At 36.2% G+C, this 25121-nt stretch overlaps 2 protein-coding genes across 4 annotated transcripts; both read left to right on the forward strand.

Moving 5' to 3' along the window:
- Positions 1–1306: 1306 nt before the first annotated feature.
- Positions 1307–6526, forward strand: LOC106060234 (uncharacterized). Of its 2 annotated transcripts, none has more exons than XM_056023878.1 (5): positions 1307–1443; positions 3026–3234; positions 5131–5184; positions 5844–5933; positions 6454–6526. In XM_056023878.1, exons 2-5 carry the CDS (start codon positions 3034–3036, stop codon positions 6463–6465), a joined length of 357 nt encoding a protein of 118 aa, XP_055879853.1. In that variant the 5' UTR covers positions 1307–1443; positions 3026–3033; the 3' UTR covers positions 6466–6526. The 2 variants fall into 2 exon arrangements, with proteins under 2 accessions (XP_055879853.1, XP_013073490.2); XM_013218036.2 differs by lacking the exon at positions 1307–1443 and adding an exon at positions 2649–2788.
- A 9332-nt stretch (positions 6527–15858) lies between these two features.
- On the forward strand, positions 15859–24891 carry LOC106068324 (uncharacterized). Of its 2 annotated transcripts, none has more exons than XM_056023856.1 (5): positions 15859–15967; positions 17128–17330; positions 18027–18080; positions 19124–19214; positions 24735–24891. In XM_056023856.1, exons 2-4 carry the CDS (start codon positions 17142–17144, stop codon positions 19208–19210), a joined length of 330 nt encoding a protein of 109 aa, XP_055879831.1. In that variant the 5' UTR covers positions 15859–15967; positions 17128–17141; the 3' UTR covers positions 19211–19214; positions 24735–24891. The 2 variants fall into 2 exon arrangements, with proteins under 2 accessions (XP_055879831.1, XP_055879832.1); XM_056023857.1 differs by having other exon boundaries at positions 17133–17330.
- The last annotated feature ends 230 nt before the right edge of the window (positions 24892–25121 follow it).

The raw sequence follows: 25121 nt of genomic DNA on the forward strand, positions 1-25121 counted from the left end.
TAAGACAAACTAGCACATTCTAGCACATCGTGGCGCACTCTAGCACATTCTTTAATTTTCGAGTACACTGTAACACACTCTAGCACATTGTGACACAATCTAGCACATTCTTGCAAATCTAGCACATTCTTGCACATTTAGCACATTCTGGCACATTGTAGCACATTGTAGCACACTCTAGCATGTTTTATCTATGCGCCAATAGCCAGGGCCGGTCCTACAGGTTGCGGGGCCCTATGCGAAACGGATTGCACGGGGCCTAATTTTAGTCGTGATAAGGATAATAAGTGAAAATTAAGATTTGTATTAGAAAATAAATTTGTATTTGCATTTTATTCATACTTTAGTGAGTATAAAATCACTGTCAAATTAACTTTACGACCCATCTACAGTAGATAGTAGTTTTCCAACAAAAAGCCGATAAACATTCAGATCTGCCTTTTAGATTTACTATCGACTCGCAAATATATCGCTTTTTGTTTTTGTTTTAGATTTAGATCAATATTTATTTGCTAGTGACTATTGAAGTAAATTAAGTTCTTGTTTTGGTTAAAATTCGGCTTATTATTAAATTTTTATTAACTGAAAGCTGACAATGCCTTTTTTTTTAATCGCGAGTAGGATTGGCGTTTTCCATGTATTGAAATGACAATTTTGTCTGTTTTAAGATTTGCATCAGTTTTCAGAAGATTTTATTAATCTCAGGACATTTTCATGACTTTTTCTTATATTTTATAATTTCAGGAGAATTCCAGGAACCCTTTAATAATAAGTTAAATGTTTTAATTAAAAAATTTACACCTAGAATTCGCATCGCGCGGGGCCTATGAAAGTGCGGGGCCCACTGCGGCCGCATAGGTTGCAGTGGCCTAAGACCGGCCCTGCCAATAGCCAATTGGTCTTTAAAAGGGACGTCAGTTTTGGAGGTGTAAAGCTGACAAGTGTCAGTAGTTTTAAATACTTTGGAGCTATGGTCTCAGATGAAGGAACTTAACCTAAACTACTGATCAGAATTTCACAGCAGCAATTGCAAACCTCAAAACAAGCTGGAAAGACAAAGGTGTCGCTGTTTGTTTCGGTGTTACGGCGGGCCGGACAGCAATACGTTGCGGGCCACAATACGTTGCGGGCCACAATACGTTGGGCGTTCCTGATGTATGATTACATAGCATTGTCGTGAGTAATGTAGATTAACAAAATTGACAGCTGTTGCATTGGGAAAACATATTAACGCGCGAGCACACACGCACACGCACACTTTCACACGAACACTCTCCTGCCTCTTTTGTGTATAATGTTATAAATTACTTATGAGTATATTTACGGGTTAATTAGGGGCATCGATAAAATATGTTCAATGTTGGATTAATTAGGAGTATAGATAAGATGTAATCGATGGTGGAAAGGGGAAAGAACTTCAGTATGACTGGCCTTTGTCTTGAGGTAAGGTCGGAAGTTAATGGAAGGTGACGGGCCCTGACCATAAGGCGAGCTGACTGGACAAGGTGCGTTACAGGATTGGTGACACATTTCGGTCACAAGAGAGTCCTAAAGCTATTCAGCGTACATCCTTGTTTTGGTATGATTGCTGACCACTTAGATATACGATCGACTCTGTGTCTTATGGGACAATATAAATAGGAACGTTTCCCTTTCAGACCTTGCGATCTATGGATGTTAAGGTCATCTGTTTCTATGGCCAACGGTAAACGATCAGGGTGTCATGTGGCCAGCACAACGACCAACCGCCTTTACTTTTCCCACCTAAAGTCAGGTACCCATTAGAGTTGGATGGATTCAGGGGCGCCCTAAAAATCCCGAAATCTCCGTCGAGATTTGAACCCAGGACACCAGGTCCTGAAGCCGAGCGCTTAACCACCTAGCCTCCTCGCCTCCAACGATATAAATAGGGCGCCTAAATGTTGTTGGTTACCCTTCTATTTATGGCCTCCTTCAGTCGCGAAGAGATCATCGCATAGAAATTAGACGACAGCCTAGGCATTAGCTATGGTTGGAATGATTTCGCCAACTCGGCAGTACCCCCGCCCTCTGCGCAGCTTATAAGTCCAAAGGAATCATTTTGGATCAGCGGCGTCTCAGATTCTACCACTGTGGGCTGCATGCTACCTAATGGTCAATGGCTCCTAATAATTTTCTCAGGGTTGACTATCACAGCCTTTCCTAAGGAAGCAGAGACTTGGAGCTAGACGTCTCTTTCTCCTAGGCGGGTAGCCAGCCAACACTTAAGGACGCTTACTGCTATAGGCTCCAAGAGGCTCGCCTTTGCCCCTTCTCATCCCAGTGATAACAGATCTGCCGGACCCAATATCTGAGCCACATTTGAAAGTTAAATGTTGTACTGGATGTCAGAGGTTATTTGAGATGAATAACATTGAAATCCTTTAAAAAGTAGTGGAGTGCTTATATCCATTACCCCTTCCAGCAATGACAACCTCAATGAAACCATCTAAGCTCGTAAACAATCTGATGTATGTTGAAATACAAAACAGATGAAACACGCCCTCTATAGAAATTAGTCCTTCTAGAATTGAATCCCAGTTTAATTAAATATTGAAATATATTTGCATAAAAAAAAAAAAAGAAAAATATGTCGCTTTAATTATACACTAAACGCCAACAGAAACACATGTCAACATGTTTTTTGCAGTAACAGTTTTTTTTTATGAAAGTCAGCCACTTTTTAAATGTTCATTTTTTGCCTACGTGTTACACTTGCTGTATCAGCCAAACTCCAGGAAAGACCTACAAAAAAAAGTTGGGTCTGTTTGTAAGTAAAACATTTCTGTTTCATATTTTTGATGTAGCAAGCAACAATATAAATCAATTCTTAAATCAGTTGTGTATTTCTTTTTTAAAAAAACATTTATTTCCAGTGATTTTAATGAGCATTACAAGATATAGCTTCGATTGTTGTCCATAGCCTAGACTCACCATACGTTATTCAGATATTGAACATTATACATACAAACTAATGTATCAAATTCTTTTTTTTTTATTTCAAAAGGTCACACGATGTTCAACTTCTGGATAATATTGTTTATGTCTCTGGTGCCAATGGTCGCCTGCAAAGAAGATGGCCCGGCAAGGATGAGAATTCGTCTTGGAAATGATAACCCCGTAGTAGTTTTTATGATGAACGATATCAATCAGTACTATACCACCAGAGGAGAGGGTACAGTTCAGACAATTTTAGCTCCAGAGGCATATATTATTGTGAGTAAATCTGTTCATTTCTTTCTTATATTATATCTTACAGGCCTACGGTTATCGAGCAGGTTATCATGTGGCCAGCACAACGACCAACCGCCTTTACTTTCCCCAGCTAAAGTCAGGAACCCATTAGAGTTGGGTGGAATCAGGGGCGCCCTAAAAATATCCAAATTCAAAATCCCAGTCTTCACCGGGATTCGAACCTTAACCACTCAGCCACCGCGACCCCTCCCCTATATTACTGCAATTTTATTACAAATACACCATTAAAGCAGCTCCAAGAAAAAACAGTAGAATGGGGAAATGTCGTTTTATTTTTGACAGTATCGTTACAATCTGACCTTGTAGTATTTTTTTCCTGTTAGGTATTTCTGGGTTTTTGTAGAAACATTGTTCAAAGCTACGTTTCTGGTTAAGCTACAGAAGCTCTTGTTCATGTTGACGACAATGTTTGTCAATCGTAGTCCAACTGAATGTCCAGTGTTTGGACCAATAAAAATGATCTTATCTTGCCTTATCGAAACCGCAATATTTAATCAATCAACTCATATCACTGCGCAATAAATGGTAACTGATCAAGCATTTCATTGATCAATGAAATGTACAGTGATGTGAGATAGGTTACAGAACGAATAAATAATCTGGTGTATAGAGAATCACTCAATACTCTTTAAGTGGTTCTAGGCATAATACAATAGTGCTGATAATAATTTACCGCCCGCTCCTCGGATAACATGTCATAAAGTACCATGCGCACCAACTCCTGACCTGCATCGGTCGATACAAATCTCTCCGACTCTCAGAACCGACCACAAGCTGATTCCCTAAAACAATAAAGACTAATCGCAATGGAATTCATCTTTTTAAAAGACACTTCAACGAACAACACCGAAACGAGCTACGCAGCCACGTAACTAGCTCTCACAAAGGTATACAACTTACCCGAGACTCGGGAACAAAAAAACAGTACCGCCCCAAAATGTTTGCAAAGCGCCAGAGCGATAACAAACAGCAGACTTCGGCTATAAGGTAGAAGAAAGAATGAGTTTCGTAAACAAAGCATAACAACAATGCTAAAGCTAACATGTTAAATGTGCAGATGTGCGTTACAACAATTGCTGTAAATACATTTAAAAAAATAAGAAATATTAGCGCAATTTTATCATCGCTATTTTGTCGCCGCTTTTTTTTCGTGTCTTCTTTTTTAGAGGAGGGAAGATTAAAGTGAATGCAAGAGCTAAAATAAAATACAAAAATTTTTCTAAATAAATACCTTAAAGTTTCTGTACTTTTAATCTGCCGGGCGTTACTTCAGCAGTGTTGCAGAGCCTTTTCCCACTTAAGTGTTGCGAGCCGCAGGACCACATAAAGGCTCCGAATCCAATCGTGCTAAGCCTCTTCGGCGCCGTTATTCTTCTTATGCAGACGTTTCTACGTGTCGATCCAGCGTCACAGACTCACATGCCGAGTACGGCAGTCCATATGTCGGGAAGCAACGTTATACAGATCGTTAGAAGTTTGGCCTTCTCAATTTGCCTTATAACAGAAGTTTTACAGAAGGTGTATTCGAGATCCATATACCAGGCGGGAGCAGCCAGGAAGTAACGTGTCATATTTAACAGACCAAAGTTAAATGTCACACTTAACTGAATTAAGCTAAATATTATATTTCATAGATTTAACAATTTAATGGTCATACTAAAGTTAAATGTCACACTTAACTGAATGAAGCTAAATATTATATTTAATAGATTTAACAATGTAATGGTCATACTAAAGTTAAATGTCACACTTAACTGAATGAAGCTAAATATTATATTTAATAGATTTAACAATGTAATGGTCATACTCAAGTTAAATGTCATTTGCAACTGACTTTTGTCTTTTACACTCCCACAGGAACCGACAGGAACGAAATACGAGATATCTGTTCATGTTACCACCGGAAGCACGGTTTGTTGATTTATAATTATTTAAAAAGGAATAAGTTTCTTGTACAAAAAATTAAAGGGTTTCCAATGTGATGTTCATAACAATCTAAATTCGCCAGAACTTACTTTCAAATAAACTCCAGTATTGAAACTGTTCTAAGCTACCTCTATTGACTAGTACATGTCAGAGGTTCCTCCCTAAAAGGGAGATAATTATTTTTTAGACCAAACCTCCTGCATGACGACAGGGGATGACGGAGCACATACCACACGACCTGGCAGAACTTAAGAGTACTCTGTGTTCATATGGGAAAAACCTTTAAGCTGTTACATTTACGATCTCCGTTGTTCATCTCTGGAAACCAATTTTAGGTCTATAGAGCACCATTGTAGTTGTATAATTTAGCTGGGTTCCGAGCATTCTTATTGCGAAGAATACTTGGCCGGACATTGTTGTGGTAAGGCAAATTCTGGTCAAGCGTTTACAACAATGGCGTAGACTACCACCAACTTCTCCCACAAGGTTTTCTATCTCTCAAGGGGCTTTAACACACTAACTCACGTAACAATAGGTCAAGATAGAAAGGGTGCAAAAGTAACCATTTTCTTGTCTCCCGTTCTCTATTACTGTTGTGAATTTAATATAGAAGAGCTAGCTAATGTTTACATTTTATTTTTAAGTCACGCGAATGCACTTCGACTATCATGGAACGCCCATGGCTCAATGACCAAGAGAAGTACGAAAAACTGGAAGGACCTAACTGCATTGGGGTAACGACTTGTCATATCCTGATATAATATAATTTAATATTTTTTATGTGTAAATAAGTAGTAGTTAATGATACATACATATATTGTCATGGCACGATTAAGAATGTTAAGAATTAGTTATTTGTTTCATAGAAAGTGAAAGGTGAAAGTTTTGACTTAGAGACAATGACGCGACTTGTAAAAACAAGACTTGGATTTTAGGAAGAAGAGCGAAATGTAAACAGACTACTTTTGACGGCTTTAGAGACAGGCAGGTTTTATGGACGTAGAGATTGAGCTTGACGACATTCGACAGTTCTCTTCGTTGTTATTAAACGTCTTGTTCGACATTCACTATTAATGTCGACTACCTTATATTGTTGGCCTTTGCCTGTGTTATTAGATTTCGTTATTTGAGTGTTACCTCCGTTTGACTTATCTGCATAAGGCACAGCGCGGAAGCGCCGAACAATATATATTAAAGCAATAAACTTAATTATTATTTGGATATATTTTTTAAAAGACTGATTTTCTTTTTCAGATTTACTTTTAAACTTCGGCTACAAGGACTCCATTACCAATGACATGTCATGTTAATATAATTTTTCATGAAAGTATTTGGTTTCAATCTTGTCTGTCATCGTTTGTAAACGTCAGTTTTAAATATTTTTTTTCTATGGATTTTAAAAGCATTGACAATGTTTTAGGCCTAAAGAGAAAAGTAATTTGATTAACTCTTTCTCTTCGTAATTATTTTTCAACGTTTCTAAGTAATTCTTCATTTTGCTTATTACCATCTCACTCCCCTGTTATGATAAAGCTTCAATAGCGTTGTTGTCTGTTATCAGAAAATGTTGTATTTAGTCTAGAACTAAAGGGAAATGCATGCTCTTCTTATATAACACAAAGTTATTTTTATAAAATTAAACATTAATTAAATTTGATGAGGTCAAATAAACGATCTTATCGTCGATTAGGAGAGATAGAGTTAAAGAGTTTTCAAACATATTAGCAAACGTTTTAGATGTTATTTATTCTACATTTAGTTCAAGTACAAAAACAAAATCTAATAAAATACTCTGAAACACACAAAGACAAAGGCACATTCCTTGTTCCATATGTCAGGACGAATTTGTACACTTTCCTAGTGCTATTAGAGCATGGAATGGGTTGCCTGAGTCAGCCAAGAAAACCAATGACTTAACAGAATTTAAGTCATTGATTAACATAGGAACACGTTAAACACGTAATCATCTTAACTAACGTCTGTATCTTATTTCATAAGATATTTTTTTTTATTGCTGATAAAAAGTTAAAAAAAAAATGTATGGCTTAGTGTAACTTCTAAGAGTAAACCAGATCTCAGAATATATTTCAAGTGATGGCTTGGCTCTCAGTCATCCTTCACACACAAAACTAAATCTCGATTTAAGACATTAATTCAATATCAGAAATCAAAACACATTGGAAATAAAATCTAAGTTTAGACCCAAATCTACGCACATGACGGATGGTGTTTTCTTACTCTGCGATGGTGTGATGGCACTGGTTGAGTTTAAACTAAGCTTAATGCCTTAAGACTTCATGGTGAGGATGTTCAGCCAGTTTTGTTACTGTGCTCTGTAAGATTGTTTATCATAGAAATTACAGGCTCTCCTTCAAAGCAGAAAGAATAAAGTTTGGAGCTCAAAGATACACGTGGAATCTTATCGTATCTTATAGATTACAGAAGTTACTTCAAAAGAGAAGATAATTACGCCCTATGCTTTTCAAATCTAGCTATGCATGTTATTCCGTGACTTAAACTCTGCTAAGTCGTTGGTTTTCCTGGCTGATTCAGGCAATCCATCCCATGCTCCAATGGCTCTAAGGAAGAATTAGCAATTTATACGAATTTTCCCTACCCTATGGAACAATGATTTGCTCATTGCTGTCTTCTGCGATTAGTCAAGTGAATAGGAAGAACAGGAAGTGGTGAAGGAAGGTCAAGGATAAATACATTTACTACATAGCAAAAAATTATTTTAAGGGAAATTGTTGGATTATAAGGATATCCCTTAAAAGTTTTTTCAGATGAAACGTCACTTGGGATGTGTGACCGAAAGAACTTGGTTTGGCTACCTATCAAGGTGGCTCGAGATTCGGCACCCGACTTGAGCGTAGTTGCGTTTACTGAGCGCCTAAAGGCAGTACGGAAAACCTTCTCCAATATACCCACTTGTCATACCCGTATATAGTACAGATTGGACCATAACACTTTGAGTAGGCTATAAGCATGAAAGTTGCGCTATAAAAAAGCTATAACTTCTTATAACTGATAACTTCATCAATCTCGAGCGTAATTATTGTGCTGACTTCTTTAAAATACCCAGCCACATATGCAACTAATCAATAGGGCACACAACAGATGTATAAATTGTGACAGACAGTTATTCGACAAGGGTGTTAACCTAGAGATGAAATTGAGCAGATCTTTTATGGGATTACATCCCCTTGATCTATCTTTGGAACTGTTAACATAAGCAATAGAACATTTTAATAGCGGATAAAATTATTCATTAATAAGGGTTTAGCGATATTAATCTGTTTAAAGTACTTTAAAGACATACATTAAAGTAAATAGAAACTTAAGAAAACATTAAGAAACTGGAACAGACACAAAATAGAGCAGTGAAATTCATAACAACGAATATTCTTATTCGACTAGAGTAACACCTTTAGTAAAATCACTAAATTTTTAGAAAGCCTTCAGGATAGAAGACTGAAAAGTTGAAGCAGCAATCATACATAATTAAAACATAATCTTCAATTACAAAAAGAAAATCTAATAAAATACACAGAAAGACACAAAGATAAAGGCACATTCCTCGTCCCATATGCTAGGACAAATTAGTACTAATGTTCCTTCTTCCCTAGTGCAATTAGAGCATGGAATGGGTTGCCTGAGTCAGCCAGGAGAACCAGTGACTTGGCGGAGTTTAGGTCATTGCTTAACATGCATGACTAGATGCTTGACACGTAGGAAGTAATCATCTTCTTTTTTTTTTTTTTTTTTTTTGAAGTAACGTCTGTATTTTATAAGATAAGATAAATAAATAAATGAAAATACTCAAGGTAGTGATATTTACGAACTAATTATCTATGTCCACTTACATTTAAACTGATTACTCTATAAGCGTCATTCCGCGTGTTTTTGCAGAATATATATTTTTTAAAATTCAGATACAAATTCTTCTCACTGTTTGATTCAAGACAGGTTACACTAATATGATTAAACTTTTGGAAGTAATTTTAAGGGATCCAAGACCTTATTTACGTGCACAGCTCTGGCTATGAGAAAGTCAAGACTTCGTTGCATACGTTTACCTGACCCCCCCCCCCCCCCAACCCCCACGTAGAGAAATGTAATTCATGAGGAAAAAAAAAGTGAACTTTACATGCCCCGTTATGTGACAATCTAATATGGCGTAGAAACAGACAGAGTATAAGTGGACACATTTAATATACAATATAGCAATATACGATGGACAAGCAAATGTAACAAGGAGACACAATATAACGTGGACGAACAATATAATATAGAGCCAACATATAGAAAATACACACTATATAATATAGACAAAAATATAACATAGACGACCAATATAACACAGAAACATAATAAAACATAGACACAATATAAAGACATACACAATATAGCATAGACCTAGCCTAGAAACACAATGTTATATATCACACAAAGTTACAGAAAAACTATAACATAAAAACTCAATATAACATAGACAAACAATATAATATGGAAACACAATATAACAAAGACACTAAATATATCTTGGACACACAACTTAAAATAGACACACAGTATAACATGGACACAAGATATAACATAGAAACACAATATAACATAGACACACAAAATAACATGGGCACAATATAACATGAACACAATATAACTTAGACACACATTATAAGATAGGCATGCAATATAAGATAAATACACAATATAACATAGTAACACATTATAAGATAGGCAGGCAATATAAGATACATACACAATATAACATAGACACGATAGGAAGGCAATATAAGTTTAATACACAATATAACATAGACACACACAATAACATGGGCACAATATAACATGGACACAATATAACTTAGACACACATTTTAAGATAGGGAGGCAATATAAGATAAATACACAATATAACATAGTCACACATTATAAGATAGGCAGGCAATATAAGATAAATACACAATATAGCATAGACACAATATAACATAGACTCACAATATAACATAGACACACAATATAACATGGACACAATATAACATAGACGCACAATATAACACAGACTCACAATATAACATTAGACACACAATATAACATAGACACACAATATAACATAGACTCACAATATAACATAGACACACAATATAACATGGACACAATATAACATAGACACACAATATAACATGGACACAATATAACATAGACGCACAATATAACACAGACACACAATATAACATTAGACACACAATATAACATGGACACAAATATGGCTTTAGGAAATATAGTTTCCCTTTCAGACGTAGCGATCTATATGGCAGATTATGTTAAGATCATCTGTTTCTTTGGCCAACGATTAATGAGCAGTGTGTCATGTTATTTTATTCATGGTAAACCAGTTAACCAGTTATCTAGGTGTAATAATAATTGAAAAACTATCATGAAATTTTCATATTGATGAAACTATTTAAAAAATCAAACAAAGCATTTGTGTGTATTAAAAGACATTTTTACAAATCAAACAGGAACATACAACTAAAGTGTTATTTAATCTTAAGTAGGCCCCAAGATAACAATATGCATCCTCTGTTTGGGACCTCTTAACTTAAGAAAACATACAGAAACTAGAACAAAAACAAAATAGAGCAGTGAGATTTATAACAAACGAATATTCCAGTTTGATTAGAGTAACACCATTAGTAAAATCACTTAACTTAGAGACACTCATAAGAATAACAAGGTTACAAAGACAGTTTGTGTGGAGACACAAAATCAAATCGGCCCCCGAAGTGGTCCACCCAGGCATGTTTCATATTTTCAGAAAGAACATCAGAAATAAATTCTATCAAAGACAAATGACAGGAATGTAGAAAGAAGGTTGACAGATCTTCTTATGGGGTGTCCCAGCGGTCCAGCAGACCAAAGTATAGGTGATTTTGAGTATAGCGATATTTGTACACAGTGCAAGCGATAAAACATTAAAAGCTACTTATTAATTGTTTTAAATTATTTCCAACTTATATGCATACTAAATAGATTTTTTCTCTTTAAAAAAAAGTAAACATTTTTGTGTACAAATGTAGTAGTTGATATGACAGAAATTATATAACTTAGCAATACAAATGTAAAAAAAATAATTTTGACTAAAAATCTAAAACCTTTTGAATAAATGTGTTACAAAAATGGTAAATAGTCATCTCCCCTACTAAAGAGCCTCCCGTGTTAGTTACTATTAATAGTGAATAGTAAATGTTATATTTTTTATGAAAAAACTGCTTGCATAAGGGATTTTAAAAATTAGATTTTTCGCTTTCAGAAAAGAAAAAAGTAGCCGTTGCATCAGAACTTTGAATGGTCTTAAATATTATGATGTCGTATTTTCACTATCTTCTCTATATTACGAGATCTAAACGGGACGGACAGACAGACATTCCACACAAAACTAATTGCTTCTTTTCCCCTAAAAATTAAAGTAATAATAATACATAATACATTGAGCCATAATTTACAAATAGAAAAACAAAACCTAATAAAATTTTCAGAATGACATTAAAGGTAGAGGCACATTTTAATTTCAAATCGCATAAATGCTCCTTCTGAATCAGCCAGGAAAATCAAAGACTTAGCAACGTTTAAGTAATTGATTAACACGCATGGCTAGATGGACACATGAAATGCGCAGGACGTAATTATCTTCTTTTTTGAAGTAACGTCTGTAATATATAAGATAAGAACTATATTATATGGATAGATCTTACAACGTGGACACGGTTTACCTTATAACGATTTATTTCCGGTCAATACAAACAATGTCAGACTATAATGCCCTTTGAGCATCTACACCAGTGTTTCTCGAACTGTGGTCCGCGGACCCTAGGCGTCCTTCAGACGATCGAAGGGGGTCGTAGAAAGACGACAATTATATACAATGAAAATACCTTCTTCGCTAAAAGCTTTTTCACTTAGGGGTCTTTGGGTAAGTTTTGACTACCGGTATATTAAGGGGTCCCCGGGTCAAAAAAAAAAGTTTGAGAACCTCTGATCTAGACACTATATCTCAAACATGTGACGTTAGAGATAGACTTTAGATACATACATACACATAAACAAACATGAATACATACGTAGCTTAGCTGTTGTTGTTTTTTTCTCCAGAAATAAGTTCATGTACTTTATTTTTTTTAAATGTTTACAGGGGAGAGGCAAGAGGGTAGAGTAGAGGACAGTTGAAGCATATCTGTGGTTCTATCTTGCTTCACTGGTTTCAAAGTAGCCTACACATTATAAAGTGGACTTCATGTTATAAACTGACTACAGATTATAAACTGAGATACACATTATAAACTGAACTACACATTATAAAGTGGGCTAACATTATGCAACACATTTTAAAGAAGTCTCAGCATTACAAAGTGGACTACAGACTACGACTTACCTTATACATTACAAAGCGGGCTACAGGTATAAAGTGGCAGATTATAAACTATGCAATACATTATAAAGTGACCTATACATTATAAAATGTCCTACACAGTATAGAGCGACTTACAAATTATAAAGTGTAGCTGGTTTAAGAAAAGAAGCCTAATTTTAAAAAATTAAAGAAGGGTAAGAACTGCACATTTTTAAATCCCCTTAAAAGAAATCCAACTAAAATAATTAGATACCCCTAATTAATTAAGTAATTGGTAAAGATTTTTATTGCTTCATCCTTTGTTAGAAACAATGAATAATTGTGCAAAGTTTCAACTTGATCTGAGATTGGGACGTTGGAGAAATAACGTGTTCAAGATTTATATCAAAGTGAGTTGATAGAAGCTTTGTTAAAAAAGGACAATGGTTCTATGACACAAGAAGAATGGTCTCTCGTTCCTTTTTACGATGACTTCTGCTCGCTCCTTCAACTTTGCAGACATCTTATCTTATCTTATATAATACAGACGTTACTTCAGACATAAACCAACTATCAGCTTTTAACCACCGACTACGCCCAATTATCTACATATTTTTGTCTCAAAATCTCTTAAATCCATGCCTGAAACACTTTACTGCAGGTATCACACCGGAAGTTCATATCTCTTTCTCTGACAATAAATGTTAGTTCTTGACAGCTTTAGTTGCCCCTTCAGAAATACAGAGGTCTGCTTAATTTCAAGTCACCCTGGCTAGAAGACTTTACTGATAGATTTAAAATAATTTAATTTAATAATTTTATAATAATTTCTTTTCGCTCCGCCCACGGTCTCGGCAAGCTGTTGCAAGACAGACTGGATTATTACAAGTAGGGCAAGGGGAGAGAATAAAGCGGATGAGGACAGTATCATTTAAGAGTCTTTAGCTTGATATCAAGGAAACAATTGCTTCATAAAAAAAATATCTCCCCTGGTGTGATAAGAAAAAAGATCTCTTTAATTTGGTATAGAGACGTGGATTAATCTGTGAAATAGGGTTTTAAGTAATCCTCCATGTGGCACATATGTAATGTAGACACACACGCACATTATTAAAGGTGGAGACGACATACACATTATATGTGCACCAGGGGCGGAATGGCTATATGGGCAAACGGGAAAATGCCCGGTGGGCCGGTACCAAATGGACCGGTCTGGTCGCGACCAATGAAAAAAAAATTTTCAATGCACACAACTTAAACAAAAAAAAATGACAGCATCAAGACACAAAGGCCCGAACACGTTTTGTTATTTATTTTTTTTAAAATTATTATTACAATTAATTTTGTTTGAAATTCAACAAGAATATCAAGAAAAATTCACTCTACACTGTACGTATTATCATTTGCAAAACGTTAGACTGTACTTTCTGCTATGCACGAGCGGCATAGACTGCTTTGATGTCTTCGAGGCAGTGTTTGGCCTAACATTTTGCTGGTCGGCATGGATCTTTGATGGCGCTCCCATTTTTTTTTTGCTCCTTCCCTTCCCCGTCTTCAGATGGTTCCATTGTCTGTTAACGAAAAAGAGGGATGTTAGAAAACATTGATATAACGCAGCAAAAAAAATAATTAAACAAAATAGGCACTACAATTAGCTCTTTAACAAGAATGAAATATCAGAATGTAATGAAGATTAATTTCATATACACACACACTATATATATATATACATTGCAGAGTGGGGTAAAAATCCCCCCACACCGAAAATATATGACATGCCATTTGTGGGCCGGTTTATATGGTAATGCCCGGGCCGATTTTGATACCCAGTCCGCCCCTGATGTGCACACACACACAGCATAATGTGAACAAATAAAAAAAACTAAATAGTATAAATATAAAGTAGAAAGTTGACAGAAACAAAGATCTAATTAACATGTTAATTAGAGAGCATACAGGCTATAGCTTAATGAAACACAATTTAATTTCAGACATATTTAAATAAGCGTGTCGAGATCAGATGATGATTCTGCAAGGTTGTCATTTTAGGAAGTGGTAATGGCTATCAGGGCCGGCCTTATGCCTCTGCAAACAATGCGGTCGCAGTGGGCGCCGCACTTTCACAGGCCCCATGCTAATTCTATGTGTCAATTATTAAATTAAACCAGTATAACTTATAAATAATAGCAGGGTTTCCGAGGCCTCCTTATTTTCCAAAGTCTCCTGGAAATCTCCTGTAATTGCAAAATATACGAAAAAGTCCTGGAAATCTCCCGAATTTATTAAAAATAGACAAAATTGTCCTTTTGGGGTGCCAATCCCAGCTTTCGTTTAATAAATATTTATTGCAAAGAATAATGTATTTTCTAATACAAAAACTTATTTTTGACATTTAGCTTATCCGTACCCAAATTGGGTCCCTAGCAGTTTAACATAGGGGCCCGCAATTGTTAGGGCCGGCTGTGGTAGTTATTATCCCTTCATTACCTATACAATGCTTCTCACCAGTGGCGTAGCTATGGTTGGGGATGGGATGGGAGAGTTTAAAAATCCCCCCGGGGCCCCCAAATGAGTGTTCGAACTTTTTTTTTTACATTAAATATTACGCCATTATCTCATGTCATGTAGTAGAATGTCAAAATGAAGGGACCCCTAGAGAGGCTAAGCCCCCCCCCCCCGGGCACCCAAATCCCTATGCTACGCCACTGCTTCTCACGTAGCTTCTAACACTTAATTCATCTCCTTCCCTTGATGTGTATGACTATAAGAGAATTAGAAAGAACGCGTCTGTCGCTATAGGAAATGAATAAAAGCGTTCCTATAGTTACCAACAAGCTCAGAAAGACTGATTATAAAATAAAAATAAAAACTGTATAATTTCTGATGTTTGCTCTCGTGAAATAAATAGCTGTAAATAATCATTCACTTTTTAAAAAATCATACCGGACGTTAATGTACTAGTGAACGTAAATACTAAAAAGTAAACAAAAACCACCCGCCTGCTCAGGGGCTGTCACCATTAGCTCTTGTGTGTCTTCATTGGTGATTTTTCTGGGCTAAACAAAATCCTAATTGGATGTTAAAACTCGTCCTTAAAATGACTTCTACTGTATTGGAAAGATCTTAAAAGACTTGGTATTTGATACACTTAACTCTTTGTTTGATTAATTCAATACATTACACGTGGTGGCAGCAGATAAAACTAAATGTCAACATTGCCATTGATCCAGTGATTGGTATTAAACCAGTCTCTTGGGACTTGTCGAGTCAGTGATTGGTATTAAACCACAGTCTCTTGGGACTTGTCGAATCAGTGAAATCTGGTCAGAGCTGCAGTCATTTTTGTTTTCTGTTAAGATTATTTATTGATCGGTAAGTCAAAGAGACTTAAACTCTTATGTTATGTTTGAATGGAATGTTGGTAAGCTTTTTTTTTATTAGAAACAAAACCTCAACAAACAATAAAAAAAATGTTTACATTATAAAAGTGATTCATTTTAAGGCCTCTGATAAATAGGAGTCTATCAGTTGCACTATTTCTGTTTTTACATTTCTTTTAATTCTAATGAAATAAAATCGATGTAACCTTATCACCTATCTTTCCATTCTTATAATTTTGTATTGCGTATTGTTGAGAACGGGACATAAAAAATATAGTTTTAAAAAATAACAATTAAAACTTATGTTAGGGTCACCTTCAGCTCACCTATCTCTTAACCTGAAAAACCGTTTGGGGCACCACACATGATCTGTCGACCACCTGTCTCCATTCCACTCTGTCTTTTGCCTTGGATAGGATCTCTTTCAATGGCAGACTCGTCCATTCTTTGATGTCTTCCCATCTCTTTCTATGTCTACCACTTCTTTTTTTTTTGTTAAAAGTGTTAAAAGTAGAAAAATAAAAGGTTCTTTGTGTTGTACGTAAGTGTGCAAGGAGCCCTAAGTTTGCTTAATGTTCAAAATGTGTGAAGAACTGAAACGTGGATAACCCTTATCAAAATCATGAAAACAAGTTTCTTGTAGATAACTTTTCCATCTCCCATCCCATTACTCAGAAAGACACAAAGATAACGACACATTCCTCGTTCAATATGCTAGGACAAAGTTGTACAAATGCTCCTTCTTCCCTAGTGCTATTAGAGCATGGAGTGGGTTGCCTGAGCTAGCCAGGAAAACCAGTGACTTGCCAGAATTTAAGTCATTGGTAAATATGCATAACTGAATGCATGACGCGTAGGACGTAATCATCTTCTTTTTTGAAGTAACGTCTGTATTATATAAGATAAGATTGTCTCCCCTTGCTGCTATGAGTTCATTAAGTTAATGTCGGTTTTCATCCTTATTGCATAAAAAATACCTATAGCACCAAAGGTCATCATTTGATATGCGTTCATAGTTTTAGTTAATTAACGTAATTATCGTTTACATGCCAATAAGGATTATCGCATTCTCTCCCCCCCCCCTTTCTATTTAATGTTATAAAAAGCCACATTGTCATTTTCACATTTTTATTTTGTTTTCGTTGTTGTCAGTTTAGGTGATTGCCATGAAGATAATCCTGTTTCTGGTGGCTGCAACTCTAGCAGCGACCTGTGCTCAAAGAAACTCCGCAGCCTCTGTTTCCAAAAATCACCCGGCTGTAAAATTTGCTTTGGCGACCATCAACAACTTTTACGCAGCCAAGGGAGACGACGCTCCTCGATCTTTCACTGGCCTCATAGCTTTCAGGTCAAAGGTGAGGTTAGCAGACCCACAACCAAAATATTTTTGTGGAAGATAAAATTAGTTACTGTTGTGAATATCAAAGCGTATTTCAAATCTTGACTACAACTTGAACCAGTGGTGTCACTTGGGGAGTTCGAGGGATGCGGCCCGCGCCGGGTGACACCAAGCCACTGACTTAAACGTCTAACATACAAGATGGAATGTAACAAGTAACACAGACAACAAAAGTTGCTTTTTTTGTTTTTAAAGACTATGACCCCTTTATAAAGCTGATAACTTCTTGTATTAAATAATGAATATACGATTTTTAAAAACTGAAACCCTTATTTGTAAATAAAGTTCCGCTTTCAGACATTGTTGTCTATTGCGCATCTGTTTCTGTGGCCTTCGGTTAACGAGGGTGTCATGTGGCCAGCACAACGACCTAACGCCTTTACTTTTCCCAAACTAATATCAGGTACCCATTAGAGCTGGGTGGACTCAGAGGCGCCCAAAGATCCCGAAATTAAAAATCTCAATCTTCACAGGATTCGAACCCGGGACCCCAGGTTCGGAAGCCAAGCGCTTTGCCGCTCAGCCACCGCACCTCCTTTAATTGTAAAAAAAGATTGAAAAAATGCATTGCGTTTGGACAGCAGTAAAAATTAACTACACATTTTTTCTTTTTATTGATGGTCATTAGTTATATTTTTATTATCTATTCCAGGACTTTTTCGAAAGGCAGATTGATCTGACAGTTAAAGTCGACAATGGTATAAGGGTAAACATATTTCTTTTTATCTTACATCAGGGCCGGTCTTAGGAACAGGCAAACTAGGCAGCCGGCCTAGGGCCTCCCACTGGTTAGCGCCTCGCACATGACTCAATTTATTTTTGAGAGAAGAAATAGCGAGATATGTGCCAATGTTATTGCTGGAGTTACTAGTTTTTAAATAAATTGCGTCATTTTATTGTTTTTGTTTTTCGATGATTATTTTTTATTTTCTATTTCTATTGGAGCCACCAAATTTACTTCTCTTAGGGTCTCCAATTATTTAAGGCCGGCACTGCTTACATTTAAAAGTTCTTAGGTTTGGCTGCCTGGTCGTGCGGTTTGCGCGCTGGACTGTTGTTCGAATTTATCGACGGTCGAGGGTTCAAACTCTGCCCGCTCCCATCCCCCGTCGTCCTGCGGGAGGTTTGGACTAGAAAGTAAACCATCTCCAACTCTGAAGGAACATCCGAAACATTTAAAACATTTTACAAACAAAAAAACAAACAAACATTATATTATAGCCATAACCCTGTTGATTATGCTCATTCCAATAGTAAACAGAAAATAATTTATTGCTAATCTCCAATTTTTTTCTCAGCCATTAAGTTCTGAGGTTCCTTTTTCTCTTATGCTGTATACAAAAAAAGGATTTCCCGCTTTCTTGCATTGTTCTCCCTCCACTTCCCTTTCAGACCTTGTGATTATCTTGCACATGATGTTAAGATCATTTGTTTCTTTGGCCAACGGTTATCGAGCAGGGTGTCATGTGGGCAGCATAACGACCTACCGCCTTTAGGTAGCCCTAAAAGTCCCTAGCATTGAGGACACAGCAACTTACGTAAGTCAGATTTACAAATGCAGGAAGAAGGTTTAAATCTTTCCCCTGCATGTTTTCTGGCATGATTCTGTCCGTCCCCCTGAGTTATCATTTTCTTGTGGAGGAATAGATAGATGAGCCTCCATCTCCAGCTAACTAGATCTCTGTACTTAAGTATTAGATCATGTTTATAAAGGTATAGGTGTTTCAGTTTGATGTTCTTTCATCACAGATTGAAAGATGTTCCATGCTTTTAGTGCGAAATAGGTTTGCGTCTGACAGTTACTCAGTCCAAAGTGGACCCACATGCACAGAGTAATAAGGTATAGTAGTTATGGTAATAGTTTTTTTTTTTGTACAGTTACCTTAGAATCAAAACAATGAACTATAAATCTGCGATTTTCCATTTGACATTGTTATCATTATTTCTTTTTTTGTTATTGTTACACAGACACTAGATAAAATACAAAAATATATTAGGCCTACTAGACAAACCACTTATCGATAGGCCGAATAAATACAAAAGTAGTTAATCTAGAAGAAATAAAAACCAATAAAAACGAAATACACTTTAGGGAACACATTTCTTTTAGCGGCTCCAATAAAGAAAAAAGCCTCAATTTTGTGGAGGTTATGTCCGTCAGATCTCAAAAACTAGAAAATACAATTTAAAAAAAAACACGATTTCTTGATATTTTGCATCTTGCGAAAATTAGACTCATCAGTTTGTATTTTCTGAAGGCGAACCTTTTGTTTTAAAAAAATAAATATTCATATGTGTTCTAAAAATATAAGAAATAATTACGTCCATTTCTTAAAATTATAAATATATCGGAATTTAGTGACTGATTATTTGATTTGATTCTGTTTATTTTAGGTGAGATTTTAACACTAAATCATCACTTGCCACGGCGCAGCCATGGGGTTTTGAGTTAAAAAACCCCTTCAGAGAGGTTTGAAGCTAAAAAAAAAATACCTCTTCAATATAAAAAAAGCAAATTGCACTCTCAAAAATCTATGAGCATAGACAAAGGGGTTTGAGTTTAAACCAGTGGTTCCCAAACTTTTTTGTCTCGTAGAACCCTTGCCATGTTTTCCAGTTTTCGGTAGACCCCCTGAATTGTTTTGAAAATTCATTAACTTCAAATGAGTTTTTCTTGCAGATTCTAGGCTATATATATACATTGATGCTATTCAATTTAAAATGAAGCAAAACAAAAAAAAAAAAGAAATTAATATGCATTACATGAATTGACTTAGATTCTTAGACTTAGGTCCTCCCGCGCCCTTCGGCACATTGGCGGCAAGCTGTCTCCATAAAGATCTGACATTGGCAATGTCTGAAGTCTCCTCCTACCTGATGAAGGTGTGACGCCAGGTTATACGAGGACGTTCCTGTTTGCTCTTTCCTCGTATTGGCCTCTATGTCATCGCAACTCTTGGTATGCGTAGTTCATTTTGTCGTAGAACATGCCCCGCAAACCTCATGCGACGCTCTGTCACAACCTCACTAAGTGTTCGACTCACAGTTCGGCATAAGATTTCCTTGTTTGAGACCGATCTGTGTAACTGACTCCCAAAATCCGTCTCAGCCATTTTTGTTGAGCCACATTTAGTCTCTTCTCAATTTTGACAGATGACTTCCATGTCTCACATGCATATGTAGCAGTTGGAATGACGATTGTGTTGAGAAGGTATATTTTTGTCTCCAGTCCAATGGCTTGGCTAGTCCCAATAGGCTGCAGCCTTTGGAAAATGCTCCCTGCCTTTCCTATTCGGCACGCTACATCATGGTAACCATCTCTCCATCATTTGTTATGATGCTGCCAATGTAAGTTAACTTGTCCTACTCTTCAAGCTTTGACTCGCCTAGTCTGAAGGGGGCACCCTTTGCCTTATATCCCATTTAGTCTAATCCAAGTTTATGCGGAGGCCAATTTTGGGTGTCTCTCTATCTAGGCTCTCCGTCATTTCTTGTATACATTATTTGTAGCCCCGAGTAGTGCAACGTCATCGGCGAAGTCCAAGTCTGTCATTCGGTTTTGTTCATGCCATGGGATACCAAAGGCAGTCTGATTCATTGCTCTCCTCATTATGTAGTCGATGGCTAGGAGGAAAAGGAAGGGAGATAAGATGCACCCCTGTCTCACACCTGTCTCGATGCTAAAAAACTCTGTTGTTCCCTCTTCTGTTTTAATGCAGCAACTAGACTGACTGTAAAGGTGTCGTAGGATCTGGACGAAGTTTTCTGGGATGCCGTATTCTCTAGCTATTTTCCACATAGAATCACATGAATTGACTAATAAAAAAAAACTATTGATGGAAAAGTTTGATTATAAAATTTTCATATTGAGCTTCAATAGGGTTTGTTGGACTAGTCCGTTTCGTTTCTTTGATTACAAAGTATTGGGCCAGAAGTCGCTTTTTTTATTTATTTATTTTATGAGTATTTTACCCAAGATCTGTGTTGTTTTTTTAGGACTAGTTGTCCAATGCTCGCTACATTCATTTAACCTCCCAAGAAACACTGAGATTATGACTTCGTTTTGACAAAATTTAGATTATCACCTTGAAGCAGCAAGTTAACCATATTAAATTATGAAACAAGTCTGTTAAATAGACTATGTCCGATTCCCGCTTTTATTTAAAATAGGATCTTAAGCACCCAAGAACTCAAAATATTGTCACACTGTTTAAGTCACACATAAGCCTTTCGACAAATATCAAACTTCAGTGTGATGGAGCCATATGATCAAAAAGTTGTTCTTTATGATTTCTTGATTCATAACAAAACGAAAAATATAATAGTAATAACACACTATATTATCGGGCAAGGTTAACTAGTCCAGCTTTTTTTTTTTTTTTAGAAGTAAGTCATTTGCAAGTAATTACATAAGAATTTTCCACTGTTCTAACTCATCTTACCATTACATCCTTGAACTGTATTGTTGCTTAGAGGAATTTTTATCATGATATCAGATATAGGCAGGGCTTTTTCTTTTTTGTGACGGTACGCACCGGAACGGCATATCGTCACCTTTTTGTAAATTCTTTAATATTTTCTCGTATTTTAACGTATATTATTATTTTTTAGTAGTTAAAAGTTAGGCAATCAACTACTGAGTACCGGCACCTACTTTTTTCTACAAAAAAAGCACTGGATATAGGATTGTGTAAAACAGGTCTCAAAACCTCTTTAATGGTTGGCAAAGTCTATTTTTTGCCTACAGTGTGAGTTTTCTAGAGTTTGATTAAGTTTGATAAAGTAAAGTATTGTAAAATGTTCACAAACCTCTTCTCTTTTTTTGATGTTCTATCAAACATTTCAAATCTCAATCTATTATATCATGTTGGCGTTGCCTCAAATGATGTTCCAGATTTAATGGTCTTTTAGCGAAATAACTTTAAACCTTATTGCATAAAAAACACAAATGCATTTGCTTGTTTCACAAGGATGAAATGAAGCCAAATTTGTAATAACCAAGGGACTTTCTACAATTCTTTTCAGACTCGGTCATGCACAAGATTACTTTCATATAGACAAAATTAAGCTAATTAAAATAGGATGTTAAAATTTCAAAAATAAAATCATTCGACTAACAGGTCTAAAATTCAAAAGGTTAACTAAGGTACAAATTGTTAGTAGAAAATGAAATTTAAAGTTTATACAGGCTTAAATGAAATCCATTATCGTAAACCCCCATTTACAGGACATAGACCCCCAATTAATTTTTTCACCTCCGTAGACCCCTTGAAAGTCCCCGCAGACTCCTGGCGCATGTTCCATAGTTAGGCCACCTCTGCCTTAGACATTCAACAAAAGGGAAGAACTTCTTTTAAATGGACCTGTTGGAAACCGCCTCTGTATTTGTATGAATCATATATTATTTTAAATTATTACGATGTGCCTACATTTTTCAAAGAGATTCATTTTTCTTTCATAAATTTAAAATGATGTTAACACGTACAAGCAACTTTAAAAGAATTTTGTAAAATCATACGCAGAGAATATGGCAATAAAATATAGATCTAGAACTTTTTTAAAGAAATCATACAGGCGTAAATTTTCAATTTTCGAAAATTAAAGCGCAGTTATTTTGGCTTTAAATCTGCCGTTGTCATGGCCAGGGGGTGTAAATGGGGATAAGCACCCATTGTTTATAAAATAATTCTTATGGCATGCGCCTCAGACAGCCTCTGAGAACTAAGTCCAGCACCTGGCCTGCTCATGTGGCGAAGCTGCTATTACTAACAGGTGAAGGGGTGTAGGCGGATACCTGGCACAACAAAACAGGGAGCTTTGGGCACATGGAGCTCGTCAGCTTAATAAGGCTATTCATCTAGGAGAGGGGTACTTTGACTTCAAACCTCTACTGCTTTGCGGTACTTAGGCTTCAGGACATAACCTTGAGGAAAACTCAGGAGTGATGCCCCTTAGGTGTTGGGACTCTCAGTTATGACATGCCTCCGGCAGCTTCTGCAACTGAGCTGGTGCCAAATGTAATGCGAAGCGTTCCTTTAGATCACATCAACAAGTTTGAGAGAGGTTCACCCATGATCCCTTTAATGCGTCCCGGAGAGGAAACTCAACAAAAACCAGTGACTCATCTGGGAGCCGAAGCAGGACGTTTTGGCGCGAAGGTCGTTTTGGCGTGAGCCGTTTTGGCGACGGGACGTTTTGGCGCGAAATACATTATATAGGTTTATTGTATTATTTCTTTTAAAAGAATTATTCATATATATGTTTTGCATGAGTGTTTGTGTTACGACATATTTTTCACGTAGTAAATGTAAATGTGTGTTTGTTTTTCACATCATTTTCTTTAATAGACATTTTGGCTTGTGTATGTGTGTTTATTAAGAGGCACACTTTTATTTTCAAAAAAGTTTTTTAAGATATTACTTTAAAATTAAAAACAAAATCGCGTGAGAGAGGGGAGGGGTGGAGAAAAGAGTATATACAAGGAGTGAAAAGTGAGCAGAAGAGCGGGGGCGGGATAGGTGTCACCATTCCCAAGAGATGATCGCCAGACTCAGTGCTCGGTGCTGGTCTTGTCTTCATTTGTTTAACTCTATCTGCGTCAATGCGAGATGTGTCACCCAAATCACCCCTACCCAATTTCTCAAAATATATCTTTTCACGTTGGAGTTTGTACTGACCACATTCCGTGTCGTGATCTTTACTATGTGTGGAGTTATTGTCGTCATTCAGAGTAATAGAGCTTTAGATGTTTACATGGTTTTTGTTATATTAAAGTGTGACACTTAGCTTGTTCGTATATTACACTAATGTCAAATAAAAAAAAAATCTTTTGGAAAGAAATCCAAAAATGTCATCCAGTGCGATTAGCAGAATTCACATATAGCATGTCATTACCATTCAGGAATCTGACTTATTATAGGCCTATATTCATGAAATAAGCAAAACCTTTCTAATTAAAAAAAAATAAAAATTCGCTGAACGGTGTTAGAATTCATACTATACATACAATATTATGGTAGAGTGAAATAAACATTGTTATAAAAGCTACGTGCTTATTAAATTATCGTCAAATGATATATCGCGCCAAAACGTCCCATCGCCAAAACGGCTCGCGCCAAAACGTCCCGTCGCCAAAACGGCGGGGTCAAAACGGCGTCGCCAAAACGTCACGTACCGTCTGGGAGCATCCATTGTCTTTCGATACAGAAGGAACCATATAAATCTGCGTGAATCTAAAAGCATATTGAAATCTTCAAAGCTAATTATACAATGAACATTATTTATACTAGTATTTAGATATCATCTAATTACCTATTAAAATGACAAGTTTGAATTTACTTCATTTACTTTTCTATTTCAGTTATGAACGTGTTGAAACACTTAAGACTTTTCTTAACCTTGAAAAACTTGAAACTTTGGGGATGCACTAAAAGTTCAAAATCAAGATTTTAACGTGGGAGGTTATTCTTTGCTTTTAGAAAATAATAAATTAAAAAAATAACACTGTTCGAAATATCAAAATTCTTTGTTGTTGTTGTTGTTGTTGTTTTGTTGTTTTTTTTTTTATGTTCCTTCAGACATAAATATTATTAAATCCATGCCCAATACTTCTCTCAGGAGACGACAGCCCAGAAAACAAACGCCTCGACCAGGCAGCTGTACTTATTCAAGTAATAGTTCAATTCACTTCATTAGTAGCCTACATTCATTTCAATGAAATGCAACAAAATATGAATTAATAAAGTAA

This window comes from Biomphalaria glabrata, chromosome 3, assembly GCF_947242115.1.
Source record: "Biomphalaria glabrata chromosome 3, xgBioGlab47.1, whole genome shotgun sequence".
Lineage (NCBI taxonomy): Eukaryota > Metazoa > Mollusca > Gastropoda > Planorbidae > Biomphalaria > Biomphalaria glabrata.

Excerpts from the sequence above, each read along its gene's own strand:
- LOC106060234 (XM_013218036.2), top strand. The coding sequence starts at position 2,656 with ATGTTTTTTGCAGTAACAGTTTTTTTTTATGAAAGTCAGCCACTTTTT. Across the intron at positions 3,235-5,130 it reads CTCCAGAGGCATATATTATT|GAACCGACAGGAACGAAATA; the intron begins GTGAGTAAATCT and ends ACACTCCCACAG. Across the intron at positions 5,185-5,843 it reads ATGTTACCACCGGAAGCACG|TCACGCGAATGCACTTCGAC; the intron begins GTTTGTTGATTT and ends TTTATTTTTAAG.
- LOC106068324 (XM_056023856.1), top strand. The coding sequence starts at position 17,142 with ATGAAGATAATCCTGTTTCTGGTGGCTGCAACTCTAGCAGCGACCTGT. Across the intron at positions 17,331-18,026 it reads TCATAGCTTTCAGGTCAAAG|GACTTTTTCGAAAGGCAGAT; the intron begins GTGAGGTTAGCA and ends TATCTATTCCAG. Across the intron at positions 18,081-19,123 it reads AAGTCGACAATGGTATAAGG|ATTGAAAGATGTTCCATGCT; the intron begins GTAAACATATTT and ends CTTTCATCACAG.